The sequence below is a fragment of the Vanacampus margaritifer genome, chromosome 17, assembly GCF_051991255.1.
Source record: "Vanacampus margaritifer isolate UIUO_Vmar chromosome 17, RoL_Vmar_1.0, whole genome shotgun sequence".
Classification (NCBI taxonomy): domain Eukaryota; kingdom Metazoa; phylum Chordata; class Actinopteri; order Syngnathiformes; family Syngnathidae; genus Vanacampus; species Vanacampus margaritifer.
The window spans coordinates 9,778,284-9,795,458 of record NC_135448.1 but is presented as its reverse complement, the minus strand read 5'-3'; the positions used below and the strand labels follow the sequence as shown (position 1 = coordinate 9,795,458).

The window sequence follows — 17,175 nt, the reverse complement described above, 5'->3', positions numbered from 1 at the left end:
AGCAGTATATCAGAACACGCGAAACCACACTGCCACCAAGTGGCCAAATTGTGTAGTTATAAAAGCGCTCCCAATAAAGGCACACATAAACAAGACAGTGTCAAATAATTAAAATAAAATCGATTTGGGGATATTTTATATTGATTCTGAATTATAGTAAATGACAATTGTGATTCTTATGAGGATCACTTTTTTTTTTGGCACACCCCTAAAAATAATGACCAACAAGAGACAGAACGGGAATCCTAGTGGTTCCTGGTGGAATTTATTTTTTAGAAGGGAAGGTATTTATCAATCTGTGCAGTTACTACATAGACGTGTTTTGCTTGTCAAGTTTGGCTTGCTATGAAATGAGAAGATGAAAAAAATGCTGATGATGTTGATTATTTGAAAATCTAGTCCAAGAGAAATTCTACTCAATTAGGAGAATGAACTGTTGTGGATATAATTTCATGGAACAAATATTAGAATTTACTCAATTTAGGTTGTAAATTGTTCAGTGCTTCTGAATGTGTAGGCCAGGAAAACCCAGTTGGCCCTGTTGGCTCACCATTCCCGTTTTTACTTAAAATACAACATAGCTCATACTTATAAATATACTTTATGGGCACCCAATATAATTGCGTTTTAATGCATGTACTGCAAGTTTGCCTAATTTTGTGATGATTGTGTGTTTGTATATTTTGTTTGCCCTAGAATTTATCATGCCGTCTAAACATAATAAAAGGTTTCAAAGAAGCTTATAATGCGTAATGGGCTTTATATGATCAAACGATTTGGGTTTTAAGCGTTATATGAGGCCACATGGACACCAGCCCACAAAAAAAAAGATTTCTAAAAAGCACGCACAAATACATGCATTCGGGACACCACTGTTGTAGAATGTGATAGTGTGTGTTGGGTCAGATTTGTCACTCTGAGGATGAGGTCATATCGTATTTTGGAGTGAGCGAGCCCCCATCTTTGTGCGGTACGACCACGCCCCGACCCCACCGTGCAGTGCAGCCAGTGTACCAGGCTAACATTAAGCTAATGGCACATCCGGGCACTCTTCTCCGTTGACAACCCTGCGAAGATGGCGACTACTGGGAGGAGTGCATTATTATCCTCCACCTTAACTGGATCGAAGACCACGCTGGAGAACACGGAGGAAGATGACGGGCAGAATTTATGGTGCGTGTGAGCTTCCTTTGAAATGCAGGTCATCGATAGCGGGGGTGCTTCGAGGCGTTGAAGCGCAATTCTTCCGGCGAGGAGCTTGCTTTGACAGCTAGCCGCCTGCTAACGAGGCTAGCTAGCATCAGTACCAGAAAGGAGGCTGGTGACAGTGCAACGAGCTAACCTTACTTAGCCTGTCGTTCAGTCTCATGAATGAATAATGAATCGTTGTGGCATAATCGGCGTCTTGTGTCTTCAGGTCGACTATCCTGAGCGAAGTGTCAACCCATTCAAGATCAAAACTACCATCCGGGAAAAATGTCCTGGTTATGGGTGGGTATAGTATATGTGCAAATGCAATCAAAAAACTAGAATGCATACAAGTACCGATGCATCGAGAATCGACGTTAGCTTCCTCTGAGGTGATGAGCTGTTGAGGTTTGCACACAGAGACGGGTGCATTTCCTGAGCGTGGGTGATAGTCTTGCAGTACACTGCAAGTCATTGTAGCACGCTAGTGGCAACAAGAGAGGTGATGCTGAGGCAGAGGATGCGAAGCTTGAAAATAAACAAAACAAACGCCCTGCGGTTGCTTTTCTACGCTCATGCAGGGCTAATCCGTTTCCTTGGATAATCATCAGCCAGTTTATTGACGTGCATCGTGGCACACAGGCCACCCTGGTAGTGAAGTTTAATCTCAATCAAAACATCAATGCTGCATGGGTGGTTATAGCAAGCACAGTGAGGAATTGATGCAGCCTTGTCAACACAACAACAATAAAATTGGCTTTGAAGCCAATACAGATGCACAAAATGAAGCTTAGGAGTGTTTGCACATATTTAAAGAATGGTACTTGATGTCCTTATGGGCTTTTCAAGAGTGTAAGAATCTTATTATAAAAGCTACAGTACAGCACTCTGAAGTCAGAACTGCACATACAACATATTGTAAAGAACATTTTTGGATTGATTTCCTCTTTAAAAACAATGTTATTTTAATGACTTTAGTGATACAAAAACAATTTTTTTACTTTCTACCAACCCTGTATACATATGATTTGAAAACTCAAAATATACAACAGAAAGTTTTTACTATGCCTAAACAAAAGTGTGCATTTTGTGTGTTTAGGGGAAGTCGGCTCGGGGAAAACCACCTTGGTTGCCAAGCTACAAGGAGTCGAAGAGTACATGAAAGGGCGAGGTCTAGAATACCTCTACATCAGTGTCCATGATGACGACATTGACGGTACCTTGCACTATTTCTTTTTGCAGCTTAATTTAATACCTCAAAATGTATTGTTGTCTAATTTTGATGTTTTTGTTTAGACCACACGAGGTGTAACGCATGGGTGTTAGACGGAGACTTGTACCACAAAGGTCTACAGGGGGTAGCCGTACCGGTAGATGCCATCAGCAACACGCTACTGCTGATAACGGTTGACATGTCGCGGCCGTGGAACGCGCTGGACTCGCTCCAAAAGTGGGCCGCGGTCGCGAGGGAACACGTCGACAAACTACGGGTCCCTCCGGAAACGCTGCGGGAGCTCGAGCACAGACGTGAGTCAACTGAAAATACAATACATTTATTCATATTTTAAAGATAAAGTCAACCATAAACATTTTTTGACAATAATATGTTATACGTTACCTCACTAGTCTAAACATGACATTCTGATTAATATTACATTTGTGGAATATGAGCTATGCCGCAAAATCCAGCTATTTTTATCCGTCTCGGGGGCGGACATTTTGTCACTTGCTGTCAACTGAAGATGACATCACAGTTGCTCAGTGCTCAGGCAACGACCAATCACAGCTCACCTGTTTTTTTTCTGCAACTGAGCTGTGGTTGGTTGTTACCTGAGACCTGAGTAGCTGTGATGTTATTTTCACTCGACAGCAAGCGGCAAAATGGCCGCCCCCTGAGATGGATAAAAACGGCTGGATTTTGCTGCTTAATTAACACAATATTAACCAGAATATCTAGTGGGGCTGCATAGAACATATTATTGTCAAGAATAATTTTGGGGGTTTGACTTCCCCTTTAACTCATTCCCTGCCATTGACGGCTATAGACGTCAGAAATTCATTTGAACTATTTCTATTAGTTTAACATTTTTTCCCCACTTTTGTTAACAAGAGTATGAAAACCTAGAATTTTTTTATTACTGTACATTTAGAACAGATAAAAAATATTTAACTAGTGAAGTTAACTAGTGAAATAATGCGATTAATTATTATTATTATTTTAAATGATCGCCTGAGTTTTAATAATCTTTTCTTTTTAAAAAAAAAGATTATTAAAAAATTACAATTATTTTTTTTTTTTAAGAAGAAAAGACTATTAAAAATTAGGGGAGTTAGGCAATTAAAATTTTTCGTAATTAATTGCATGACTTCACTAGTTCTTAATTCTGTATCTGTTCTAAATATACAATATTTTTTCCTAGGTTCTATACTCTTGTTAACAAAAGTGGGGGAAAAAATGTTATAGAAATAGTTCAAATGAATTTTTGACATCTATAGCCGTCAATGGCATTGAATGAGTTAATTACGTGGAGGATGTCTTGTGTGTAGTTGTAAAACAGTTTCAGGAATACACGGAGCCAGGTAGCGGGGATGACGGAACCCCGCAGAGGCGAGCTGATGACGAGGAGAGCGTGCTGCTGCCATTAGGAGACAACACACTCACGAACAACCTGGGAATTCCTATGGTAGTGGTCTGCACTAAGGTACGTACGCTCACTGTCTATAAATGTAGTTCATAATTACATACAGTGTGGACCAGAGTTTGGTTATGTAATCCTGTTGTGAGAGTTGCAATAAATACATCTTGCATCTCAGTGCTGATTTGTCACCCGTTGCCCTCCATCTGACACCGACCCGTCTGTCCTCGCAGTGTGACGCCATCAGCACTTTGGAGAAGGAGCACGACTACAGAGACGAACACCTGGACTTTATCCAGTCGCACATCAGACAGTTCTGTCTACAGTGTATCCTTAATGACTTCAACGCTGTTCCTTTTTCCCCCAAAATGCTGTCAATTTGAATATGATTATAATTTCATTAAAATGTAATGTAAAAAAATATATATATATTTCCAGAAAGGTAGTTTGCCTGACACAAAATTCTTAAGCCATGTTAAAAAAAAAAAAAAAAAAAAAGTAAAACAACCTTGACAGAAGTGACAGATGGAGCGTCTCTTATTTATACATCAGTGAAAGAAATGAAGAACCTCGATGTGCTGTATAAATATCTGGTCCACAGACTTTACGGCTTTCCATTCCACTGCCCTGCACAAGTGGTGGAAAGAGATGCAGTCTTCATGTAAGTGCGTGTACCGTTATATCATCCATATCCACACGTATTGATTGCTTGAGGTTATATCTCTCGCTTACTTGCTGTACGTGTGACGAGTTTTTATGTAATAATGAAGAAATAACGCAAATGTTTTTTTTTTTAACCCTCCCTCTCTCAGTCCCTCAGGTTGGGACAATGAAAAGAAGATTGCAATACTTCACGAGAACTTCCAGACAATAAAGACAGATGACGGCTTTGAGGATTTGATCGTCAAACCACCAGTCAGAAAGGTCAGCAAAATAATTTTTGGGGGGTGTGGGATCCCACAGGTGCTTGAAATGAATTTTCAAGGTTTGAAAAGTGACGTCTGATTGAATAGTCTGCTTTTACAATAGATGAAATGAGTTACAAAATATATTGAACTTTCATCCTATATTTTTTTTTATGAACCTGTATAATTTATAGATTTATTACAGTGTCCTCAGATGTTTTGTTTTTTTTAAGAAATATTTTAAAACAATTTTGTCTACGTCTCATCAGATTGTCCATGAAAAGGAGATTCAGGCGGAAGATGACCAAGTGTTTCTGGTAAAATTGCAGGTAAGCAAACATTTAATTTTGTAATTGTTTTGTTTTAGTAAATATGCTAACATTATCGTAATTTATATTGTACATTTTTTTGTAGTCTCTGCTCGCCAAACAGCCTGCAGTTACTGTAGGGCGACCAGTGGTAAGAGTTTTTTTTTTTTCCTGGCATGGATCTGACCCACAAAAAGTCCATGACTTAGAGCGAAACTGATTATATTCATAGGACACGGCAACCAGAGCACCCACAGGTTCACCGCGGACGAGCAACCGTTCAGCCGCCGCCAACGTGGCCAACGCCATGCCACAGTCAGGTAGACAAATGCGCCACCAGCATGAAACGGTTTGTTTTTACTCTGGCTAATCCCCCGTTTTGGTGCAGGTCAAACCAGTGAGGGGGTCTTGGCCAACTTCTTCAACAGTCTACTGACAAAGAAAGCAGGGACGGGAGGAGCCGGATCGCCAGGGGGCGGGAACAACACTCCAGGGACCGTACGCAAATCAGGTGAGCATCCGCGCACCTGCAGTTTGTGGTTTCTGTGACCTTTTATCTTATTTGATCCAAATAAGCGAGCATCCAGTCCTCCCAAAATCCGAAGCCATGACTCATTTTCACTCCTCTCTTCCGATCCCTAATATTTTGCACCATCATCACATTTCTGTCCTTGTATCTGTCACAGAGTAGAATCGTGAAGTGTCCCCTCCTTTTTGTTTAACCACATTCCTCGTCTTTGCTGTCCAATCTCACTGTTAACATCACTCACAACGTGTGTATGTGCGTGCCCCAGTCAGAGGATGTTGGCCCCGATAAGGTGTGTGTGAGCAAGACACTCTCCAACAATTGTTGCTCGTACATATATATATGTTATTTTCTTATAATCCCGTCTCCTTGCTGAATCTTTTATCACCATCCAAGCATGAAGGATCCAACCACAACTGCACCCATTTTGTGAGCAGTATTTGCATAAACTAAGAACTTGGAGCTTAAGCATATTGTATAAAAAAAAAAAAAAAGAGGTTAGCTCTGGGCAACATGGTAAGCAACATATTTTATTGTTTTAGGGCATGTTGCATTGCATTTGTTGTATATTTACTTGTGCCACGCACGTTGCACATGATTCCAATTATGGCTGGCCAACATGGACACTGAAGTATCTACTTTCAAATGGTAGTCTTGTGGAAATAATGAGATGTTAAAATACTTTAAAAAAAAAAAATAGCAATCTAGTGTGTGTGTGTGTGTGTGTGTGTGTGTGTGTGTGTGTGTGTGTCTAGACAATGATACGCTCTATGCAGTCCCTCTAGTCTAAATACGATATTCTGGTCAATATTGTGTTAGTAGAATATGAGTTAAGCAGCAAAATCCATCAGCTTTGCCGCTTATTTTCACTCGACAGCAACTGGCAAAATGGCCGCCTTCTGATATTGATAAAAACTCAGGTCTAAGGTAACAACCAATCACAGCTCAGCTTCAGAAAACAGGTGCGCTGTGATTGGCTGTCATCTGAGCCCTGAGCAACTGTGATGTCATCTTCAGTCGACAGCAAGTGGCAAAATGGCTGCCCACTGAGATGGATTAAAAAAAATGGCTGCATTTTGCATCAAAACTCATATTCCACACATGTAATATTAATCAGAATGTCATGTTTAGACTAGTGAGATCACATATAACACATTATTGTTAAGAAATGTTTAAGATTGACTTCCCTTTTAATTAGTTGCGGTCAGAGGCAATTTTGGTTATTGATAGTCTGATATGGATTTTCAGGATCAATATCGATTATTAGTAGTCAAGTAGGCTGATAAACAATATTTGGAGCCAATACTAATTTTAAGAGTAAAAGGGTGTTAAAATTTTTTTAATACAAATTCCAATGTGTAACTTTGTTGTGTTTTAAAAAATATGCTACTTTTCAAATTTACAAAAAAAAATTAACATCATTTTTGCAGTATTATTGTTGCATATATTGCATCCAGCCCTAATGTAAACATGTGTAAATGTACCCCCTGCAGCTCAATGACTTGGACATGTTTTGTTAATTATTGCACTGGCTGAATGTGATTCTGCATGCTTCAAAGAATGACGAGGTGACTCTTCTCCATTGCAAATCTAACAACTTGTGTTTCACTGCGACGGTTGCAGGCTCCAAACTGGGCCTGAGTGACGTACAGGCGGAGCTCGACCGCATATCCAACCGAGAGACGGACTTGGACTTGCCTAATGCCAACGAGACCCCCGCCACCGACGGTCAAGACACATGAAGACCAACACACTTCGATCACCCTGCTCGACTTCTCTCCTCCACCTCAAATCACCCAACCCCGCCTCTTTTGCCCTCCCTCCCTCTGCTCTGACACATGGATATGCAAGGGAAAAAAAGAGGGAAGAAGGGAAAAAGAAATTGTGGACATCTAGTTTTTTTTCTACCCGTTATCGTTCACACTCCGCATGGAGACTTGTCTCCTCTCTCCATACCCTCTTCCGAAAACCACCCCCACCCTTCCAACCTTCGTACTTGGCTGTTACACAGGGGGGGAGAATGTGTCACTGTAAATGCAAAAATGGTTACTTGGGTATGGGGACCAACGTGACTGTAGGCTGGAATGATGTTTGAAAATATTCATTGCAAGACTGATAGTGAAGGTGTTATCCATCCATTAATTGTGATGGTTTGGTTAGTGTTTTTTATGATAGAAACTGCACTTAGATAATAGGGTTGTGTGGCCAGTGATTTAGGCAGAGGAAGCCAGTGAGGACAAAATCATTGCCTGAAATAAAGTTTTTTTGTTTTTGTTTTGTTTTTTTAAGAAGGGATAAAGATACCCGCGTGTGAATGTGTGTATGTATATGAGTGAGTGGAAGGGAAAATGAAGGACATAAGTGCAACCTATTTGTATGTTGAAGGAGTTCTATTTACAAACCAAAAACATGACTATGCTCTACACTACACTCATTGAAATACACTACACCACAGAACGAAAAAAAAAGACTTCATTCAGTCTAGCATGGAGCATACATTGACATTTGACCAAACTCCCTTCACGATACTATCACAGGAACTGCAAAAGGCGGGTGAGCTTTATATGTACAGAATGACACACCAGTGACTCCATAGGCAGAGTGGTGGGTGGTCAGCGGTTGTCAAACCATGATCGGGGGTCACATCAAGAATGTACAGTCATTGTCTTGCTGATCGGTCCTGTTATTTCAGAGCTCTGTGTTGCCGTTTGTATAATCAGATCTGTTACGCAGTTAAATAAAGGTATTTATTCGGAGACATTAAATGGGTGTTCTTTGTTATTCAATAATGCTTCATAAATGTTAATTTAAATAAAAGGAAGAGAAACTTGCTATTTCAGGTCAAACTAAATCATCCTTGTGGTCATTGACTCTTGCACAAGACACCAATGCCCACATATTTTCGAGAATTTTATACAGTTGACAACTATATTTACAAATATGGAAAGTTGAGTTTCTAACTGGATAATCTTCCACTTGTATTTTGCAGCACTGTTGATGGTAGTATGACAACTTGACAACCAAGTTCATATACTGTCCTGTTAATGACATAGACTTTCTTAATTATGTCACTAATGAGTCACATTCCGTTCTAATGAGTATGCCCCGCCCTCCTCAACCGCTCCAGCAAACACGTCTTTTGTCAGAGACTACGCCTTTGAAACTTTTTTTTTTAATAGCAAAAAGTACCACCGAATTTGATAATGATTTTAAGTCAACTTTAACGGCGCACTATTTTTCCGATTGCGGCAGAATACTTACATTTTCCTCACGCCATCTTGTTGCTCGATCGTGCAAGCGGAAGCAATATCTTCGGCGGAGGAAGAGCGGGTGTGGTTCGGACTTGCTCGACTGATTCACTTAGCAGCCCTTCAAATTTTCACCCAAGCTAAAGGAGAATTTTTTTCCCCCAAACAGGAACAACGGAGGTGCCATTGGATTCTGGTATGGATATTTTGCTTAGTATGATTCGTATGTATGTTATTTACACCGCGTCACTTTGCCGTTTGTGGGAGAAAATCATCTTTGGCAAGGGAGGGGGCTCCGGTGAGGTTTTCTGATTTTTGGCTGGCAGCACGGCAGGTTTAGTATGGTGGCGGCCGGATCTACTTTTCAGACGTCCTGGCTAGCTAAGATACGAAAACTGACAATAATCCCTGTTTGAAAATCGCATTTGCAATACTAGACTCGATTTATAGTAGTGACACTCCCTTTTAGTGTTACTACAAGTGACCACTTTTAATATTTGACACTAAAGCTCCCAGTTGTGTTTGTTTACGTTTGCTAGTTATCCTACTAGCGGTTAGCCGAGGAAGCTAACGAAGATTACCGTAACGCCGTTAATGGCAATCAAAAACATTCGCACGTTTAATTGCCCGCTGTTTAACTCCGTTGTTGAGGTTTGTTTAGGTAGTCTGTTACGTGTGTAGTTGTCCCCACCACAACTAGGAGGAGTCATGGAAGCAAAAGCGGGGCGGAGGTGGTAGTTTCTCATCGGAAACCCACAGGCAGGCTGCTAGGTCGGAACTTGGCCGTGGTACGGGGGAGGGGGAGAAATATGCCTTTGAAGTGCTTTGCCGCTCAATGGTGAATTGTGCTAGTTCGGGCCTGGAAATACCCATCGCTTTGCTTTCTCGGTCGGAGGTGGAGACTCGGCATTTCCCCCCTCCCAGATACTTTAGCGAGCAAAACAGGCATTTGAAGTGAGGGGGGACCTGGCGCAGGTAAATTGGTGCAAAGGGCAGTTTGCTTTGCAACCGAGAAACGCTGCGATCGGGTGTAACGTAGCTAAGTAGAACGCAGTGTTGAAGGAATGGTTGTTTGTATTTCCTTTGTGTGACTGCCTTTTTTTTCCCTTTTTACTTTTTCAACCCAGACCTAGCTGCTGAGCAGGCCGAGGGCAGGCGAGAACAATGGCTACCCAGTGTAAGTTTTGAAAAACACAATGTCTTGATACTTTTTAGGGATGAACCGACACCACCAACTATGTAGAGCACTCGGAATACTCGCGGATACCAAGTACCAATTGTGATGAAAGTGTTTTTGTTAAATAAAATGCAGTTAAAAAAAAAACTTAAAATTTTGCATTCAGTTTCACTGTTTTTTTTTCTCTCCATTGTGCCAAGTAATCATAACATGACACTATATTATCTACGACACAGCTTTTGAGCAAGGGAGCATCATAGCTATGCTTCCCTTCAGGGGACCTCGGCGAAACCACAAAAATGTTATTATTAAAGGGTCAGAAGTCATGGTTTGGCATGTATTCTACCTTGGTTTGAGTTGGTACAGTCTTTTGTGCAAACGGTAACAGATTTAATTGCATTCTAGTTTTCTTCATATACTTGTTGTTTAATGTGACTGATGCTAAAGAAGACTCCATTTTCTTCTTTCCTTTAGCTGATTTGATGGAGTTGGACATGGCGATGGGAGACAGCAAGGCTGCAGTCAGCCAGTGGCAGCAGCAGTCTTACCTGGACTCAGGCATTCAGTCTGGAGTCACCACCACCGCGCCGTCTTTGAGCGGCAAAGGAAACCCTGACGTTGAGGAGGACGATCCCACTTTGTACGACTGGGAGTTCAATCCGCCCTTCACTCCTGAGACAACAGGTACTTTTTGCATCACAAACATCATCCCAATAGGTTGTCGCCATTATTTTGTCGTGATGATGTTTTCTTACCATGAGACATGGAAGGCTATGCCATGACCCGTGCCCAGCGGGTGCGTGCGGCCATGTTCCCCGAAACCTTGGAGGAAGGCATCCAGATTCCGCCCACGCAGCTCGACGCCGCCCATCCCACTGCGGTGCAGCGTTTGGCGGAGCCTTCGCAGATGCTGAAGCACGCCGTGGTCAACCTCATTAACTACCAAGATGATGCTGAGCTGGCCACTCGGGCCATCCCCGAGCTGACCAAACTGCTCAACGATGAGGACCAGGTAAGCTGATGCGCAAATCGCTACGCAACCACGACGACAGCTTACTGACTATTTTCTTTCTTGCAGGTTGTGGTGAACAAGGCAGCCGTCATGGTGCATCAGCTGTCAAAGAAGGAGGCCTCTCGCCACGCGCTGATGCGTTCGCCGCAGATGGTTTCCGCCGTGGTTCGAGCAATGCAGAATACCGGTGACGTGGAAACTGCCCGCTGCTCCGCCGGAACCCTGCACAACCTTTCCCACCACCGAGAGGGGCTCCTTGCCATCTTCAAGTCCGGAGGGATCCCCGCCCTCGTCAAGATGCTGGGGTCAGTAAATCATGGTTGGAATCATGATACCTAAGTAGAGCAAGTCTTATGTGTCATATTTTGTAATCGCAGCTCACCCGTGGACAGCGTGTTGTTCTACGCCATCACCACGCTCCACAACCTGCTGCTGCACCAGGAAGGAGCCAAAATGGCCGTCCGCCTCGCTGGAGGACTGCAGAAGATGGTGGCTCTGCTGTCCAACACCAACGTCAAGTTCCTCGCCATCACAACAGACTGCCTGCAGATTCTCGCTTATGGCAACCAGGAAAGCAAGGTCTTGTGGACATTTTTTTTCTTTCTGGACTCGATTAGTTTGTGTACAAATGCCGACTGATATTTGGAAAGTACGTCAAGTTTTGACAGGATGTCGAAGTAGTTTCCCATCACTTAAATGTACATCTTTTGTTGCAGTTGATTATTCTGGCTAGTGGGGGTCCCCAAGCCTTGGTCAACATCATGAGGACCTTCACTTATGAGAAACTGTTGTGGACTACAAGCAGAGTGCTCAAGGTCCTCTCTGTTTGCTCCAGCAACAAACCTGCAATAGTTGAAGCTGGTAAGTTTGTCTTACAGGTGGAAAATCTGCAAAAAGAACCAAATAGAAAAGCAAGTTATACAGTATTAGTAGTATGGTGTATAATGTTAGTTTTTTTTTTGCTTTCTGTGTGTAGGTGGCATGCAGGCCTTGGGACTCCATCTGACTGACCCCAGCCAACGTTTGGTCCAGAACTGCCTTTGGACTCTGAGGAACCTTTCAGATGCTGCCACAAAGCAGGTACAGTACACATCAGTTTTCCGCATCAAAATGAGTCATAGGAATGACAAAATGTGACTCTGCGTCTTGTAGGAGGGAATGGAGGGTCTACTGGGGACCCTGGTCCAGCTGCTGGGAAGTGATGACATCAACGTAGTGACCTGCGCCGCCGGCATCCTCTCCAACCTGACCTGCAACAATTACAGTAACAAACTCATGGTCTGCCAGGTATAAGACTTTTTTTTTTTGGTGCTCATTTATTTCATTTGAAGTCAAGAGTTTCTCAACTGACCTCTGCGACCAAATGGTGTCGTCTCTTATCAGGTTGGAGGCATTGAGGCCCTCGTGAGGACAGTCCTCAGGGCGGGAGACCGAGAGGACATCACCGAGCCAGCCGTCTGCGCCCTGCGCCACCTCACCTCCCGCCACCAGGATGCGGAGATGGCACAGAACGCCGTGCGCCTTCATTACGGCCTGCCCGTGGTTGTCAAGCTGCTGCACCCGCCGTCTCACTGGCCCCTCATCAAGGTCTTCTACATTCTCGCTTGCTGACAACTGCCAACTTCTCCCCAAGTTTGACTTCACATTCAAATGTGTTCCTGCTCACCAGGCTACAGTCGGGCTGATCCGCAACCTGGCCCTTTGCCCGGCCAACCACAGCGCTCTTCGGGAGCAGGGGGCCATTCCACGCCTGGTCCAGTTGCTCGTCAGGGCTCACCAGGACACCCAGAGGCGCACCAGCATGGGAGGCAACCAGCAGCAGTTTGTGGTGAGGAAGCAGACCTTCTAAAAGCATTGTTTAGTGCATACTGGGGATAGGCGACCTTAAAATGAAAATTTAATTATCCCCCCTCCCTCGAAAATACAAATTAATTACAGTTGTCCTGACTCATTTCAATTAATTGACTTCATCTACAGGAAGGAGTGCGTATGGAAGAAATAGTGGAAGGCTGCACAGGAGCGCTGCACATCCTGGCACGGGACGTCCACAACAGAATTGTCATCAGAGGACTCAACACCATTCCACTCTTTGTCCAGGTGAATTCAAAGTCAAAACCCACAAGGCGTCAGAGTTGTCGAGGGTTGCACACTAACCTGCTGTGTGTGACTCTGTTGTGCTCTCGTCCAGCTGCTGTATTCTCCAGTGGAGAACATCCAGCGCGTGGCTGCCGGCGTGCTGTGCGAGCTGGCTCAGGACAAGGAGGCCGCCGAGGCCATCGAAGCCGAGGGAGCCACCGCGCCGCTCACGGAGCTGCTGCACTCTCGCAACGAAGGCGTCGGTAAGTGGATTTTGCAAACAACCTTCGTTTGGGTCCGGCTGTCACTTGTGTAACTCCTCCTTCTTTCCTGAAGCCACATACGCGGCAGCTGTACTGTTCCGCATGTCCGAAGACAAGCCCCAGGACTACAAGAAACGTCTCTCAGTGGAGCTGACCAGCTCTTTGTTCAGAACTGAACCTCTGGCCTGGAATGAGGTGCATACAAGATCTGTAAACTTCATATTCATATTGATGTGGTCATGTAAATATTGTCTTCATTTTTCAGACTGGAGATCTTGGACTGGATATGGGGGCTCAGGGAGACCCTCTGGCTTACAGGCAGGATGGTAAGTGCTCTCTTCCACAGTATTTTTGCTTTGAGTCCAAATATTAGTTACGCAGCCGAGACAAAAAGTCAAAACACAATTCAGAATTGAACTGATTTTTGTTTTTGTGTCACCGCCCCATTTGCAGACGGAGCTTACCGGGCCTACCCCGCAGGCTACGGTCAAGACACCCTGCTGGACCCCATGATGGAGGGGGCCGACTACCACGCAGACGCTCTGCCCGACCTGGGCCACCACACCGATCCCCTTCCAGACCTCGGTCACAGCCAGGACCTGATGGACAGCAACCAGCTGGCCTGGTTCGACACCGACCTGTAGGATTGGTGAGAGCGACTTCTTCCGCCCCGCAACGTTACCCTCCACCGCGTAGCCAATTGTAGCATTGAAACCGATTTCAATGTTGGAATGTTGTCCTGTGCTCTTTTTCAGTTGTCTTCTGATGGAGCCTGCGTTGTGATTGGCCTGTAACCTGTATTGTCTGAAGCAGCGTTTTGATTGGCTGTGTAAAGTTGTGAAGGTATAGGAAGGGGTCGTGGAAAGTGCCTGACACCGGAAAACAAAGATGGCTGCCATGGGAATGTTATAGCAAGTTGAAAAGGGGGGTGGGCAAGGGGGCGGGGTTGGGAGATTCCGGGAGCGATGTGACATCACAAGATGGAGGTCTCGGGGCAGGTTACCTGTTGGGTTGAGTGCACATGATTGGATCTTAAAAGTTGGTGACACATGTTATAGCCTTGCCTGTATTATCCTTTTTCAGTTCTACTTTTTTGTATTCTTTTTTTATTTCTATTTTTTTTTTGTATAACTCATTCTCTTGTCATGGTACTGACCCAGCTTGCCTTCACTCTAGCCATCTTAATTTTGTCTTCAATGCTAATCATCTGTATTTTTTTTTTTAAACAAACGTATATTACATGTAGTGTTAAGTTATAGTGATATTATACAATGTTTCTTTTTTTTTGTTATGGCCGAATGTGTAGAACACTAATAATCAGTTGTACTCTGACTTAAAGCGTAACATTGTGTAGGTTTTTTTTTTTTATAATCAAAAAATGGAAGATGATGCATTCTTAATATGTGCTTCTTTAAGCATAAAATTTCAGTGTCACATGTTCTAAAGAGATCAAATGTTGGTCAAATTGCGGTATTTGTTGGGGATAAATCTAGAGAAAAGTGTTTTATATACATTCACTGGTAGGTTACTATTTTGTATGCTATCATTGGGTGTGAGATAGAAAAGTTGGTTGACGAACCAGTTGAGAGTCCTGCTGTGTTTCTTTTGGAGACGAGGTTGTGACACGGCTGAACAATAAAGTCATTTTATTTCATTTTGTCTCTGTCCTTATTTCAAGTAGGCGAGTACTGCTGCTGATCTTAGCTTTTTAAACAGGACTGGATTGTTCCAAACTGCAAATAAATTGTCTTTGTAAGGAGGAACAAAGGCAGATGAAATATAACAGCCAAATGTATGAATTTATCCTGATTTATATATTTTTTTAAATGACTGGTGAGCAGTACAAAGGTGTACCCCACTTTTGTCAGCTGTGCTTGGCTCCAGCTCACTCATGAGTCATGACCCTAACAAGAATAAGTGCTAAATGATGGATACTTGTTTAATAACTGACACAATATAGTGTAAGGTCATAAATGTATTTTCAATGGTGCAGTAGACCAACTTGTCAAAAGCTCGGTGATGTAAGTCCCTTATTGAGCCAGTAGGTGGCGGTATGTGGCTGTCAAATTCCAAGCATCTAAAATGGTAGAATAACCCGGATTCATATTATATAATACCGTTTAATAGAGCAATAATTCTGTCCTTGATTTAATATAAGGTATTAAATGTACACAATATCAAAATATTTGTTCTAGTTTTTCTAAGTGTGCTGCCCCCTGCTGTGCAAATGGGGAACCTGCACTTCACAGTAATAAAAGTTTATGTAGGCCATGGATTGCAACGCCTTTGGTGCTGCCATTTTTGGAAACTATATCGACTATGCATTATAATTGCGTGATGCCATTGAATGGCCATGTTTGAGAATCGTATTCAAGCCTCTCTGCATTGCAGTCACCCCGGCCGACCTCTTCTGAACCTGTGTAGCGCGTACAGATGACAGCATGGCAATGATGCCCAGTAGCTGATGTCACCATCTCCGTGCTTCCTGCCTTGAATGAAACAATGCCTTCTCGCATCACAATGGCCACTTTCTTTTCATCTTTATGAATAAAGAGTCCACGTCTTTAACTGCGTGGAGACTTCACCGATCATGTATTGGATCTGTGCTCCAAAACTCAAGTGATTCCATGGACGTTTGGCAGAGAGGGCTCAAGTACAATACTATCATTTGTTGAATGTGGCGATAATATCAAAGCAGATGGTTTCCTTTATTGTGTGGAGGCAGACGACCATTTTTCACTACAATCGTCCGAATTTTTAAAGCGTTATAACGCTGCCAGACATATGTTATGTCTATGTTGTAAATTATTCCACTATAATTGTAAAATACACCAAAGTGTCCTATGTTTTGGTATCCTGTAGGAACAAGAAGGAATTCTTTTCTCCCTCCCCAGTGTCAGATATTCAGCTGCCTGCCTGGGTGGGTGTCTCGGTGGAGATCCACATTCCTGCCGGGATTCAAAGATATCTGCCGTGTGTATGTCCCACAGCTCTCTTGCAAGGACAGCATTGTCCCCTCCACCCGACGCTCCTCCCTCCTCCACCTTCCCGCCCCGGGAACAAATCCGAGTCTCTGTTGTATACGCGACCAATATGTGGTCAACCCACTCCGGGCATTCCTGCGCCCTGCCTCTGTCAGGCCAGTGGGACAGACACAAGGAGTTCTGTGTACTGTGTGACATGAGTGAACTAACATGGCTAACCCCGTTTTTACTGTTTGGATTGGAAACACAGTCGCCAACTATTTGAAGAGAATTTCTCAAATCTCGATTTTTCGGCAATCAACATGTGATTGCTTTCCAAGATACTCATGTACTTTTTTAAAATCAATTAAATACAAGCAAACACACAAAGCACTGAAGTTATGTAGACTATCTTAATAAATAAAATATACGCATATAAAAAAAAGAATAATTGCCCACCACAGCTGTAGATGTGCAAGTGTAATATTTATCGACCACCACATGTATCTTAACTCAAAGAGACATTTCCCAAAGAGGCCTCATCAAAAACAAAAAGTCATCTGTTCGGAAATATTAATATTCTGATGCTGCTTGGGTGTCACTCTGGGCCATAACAGAACCGGCTTTGTCTGCCAGATGCTGTAGCCAAAAGACTTGCAAACCAACAGCACCACAGCAAACAGCATGAGATTTAGAAACTAAAACATTTATGTATTTGCATGCCATTGTAACACTCTAAAAACAGGGGCCAACCAAATGAATAACCCACACAACAAAAAGTGGGTTGCTTTGTGGGTTATTAATTTAATTTTATCCAACATTTTGGGTTAAATGGTTAATTTTTGACCCAATTCAATTGGGTTATTCAATTTA

At 43.0% G+C, this 17,175-nt stretch overlaps 2 protein-coding genes across 2 annotated transcripts; both read left to right on the top strand.

The window, feature by feature from the left end:
• The first annotated feature begins 858 nt into the window (after nt 1-858).
• On the top strand, nt 859-8,328 carry dync1li1 (dynein, cytoplasmic 1, light intermediate chain 1). The gene is given in 14 exon segments (XM_077549112.1): nt 859-1,173; nt 1,418-1,491; nt 2,288-2,404; nt 2,485-2,715; nt 3,736-3,890; nt 4,058-4,151; nt 4,350-4,485; nt 4,637-4,748; nt 4,999-5,058; nt 5,144-5,188; nt 5,270-5,357; nt 5,426-5,548; nt 7,187-7,277; nt 7,279-8,328. Coding segments are annotated over 14 exon segments (1,605 nt in total). The 5' UTR covers nt 859-1,075; the 3' UTR covers nt 7,460-8,328.
• A 429-nt stretch (nt 8,329-8,757) lies between these two features.
• Nucleotides 8,758-14,993, top strand: LOC144037547 (catenin beta-1-like). Its single transcript, XM_077549109.1, has 17 exons — nt 8,758-9,007; nt 9,939-9,988; nt 10,463-10,672; nt 10,750-11,000; nt 11,067-11,305; nt 11,378-11,579; nt 11,717-11,861; nt 11,977-12,080; nt 12,153-12,287; nt 12,384-12,587; nt 12,670-12,828; nt 12,978-13,097; nt 13,189-13,339; nt 13,413-13,534; nt 13,605-13,665; nt 13,793-13,988; nt 14,095-14,993. The coding sequence occupies exons 2-16, from the start codon at nt 9,976-9,978 to the stop codon at nt 13,981-13,983; spliced, it is 2,307 nt and encodes a 768-aa protein (XP_077405235.1). The 5' UTR covers nt 8,758-9,007; nt 9,939-9,975; the 3' UTR covers nt 13,984-13,988; nt 14,095-14,993.
• The last annotated feature ends 2,182 nt before the right edge of the window (nt 14,994-17,175 follow it).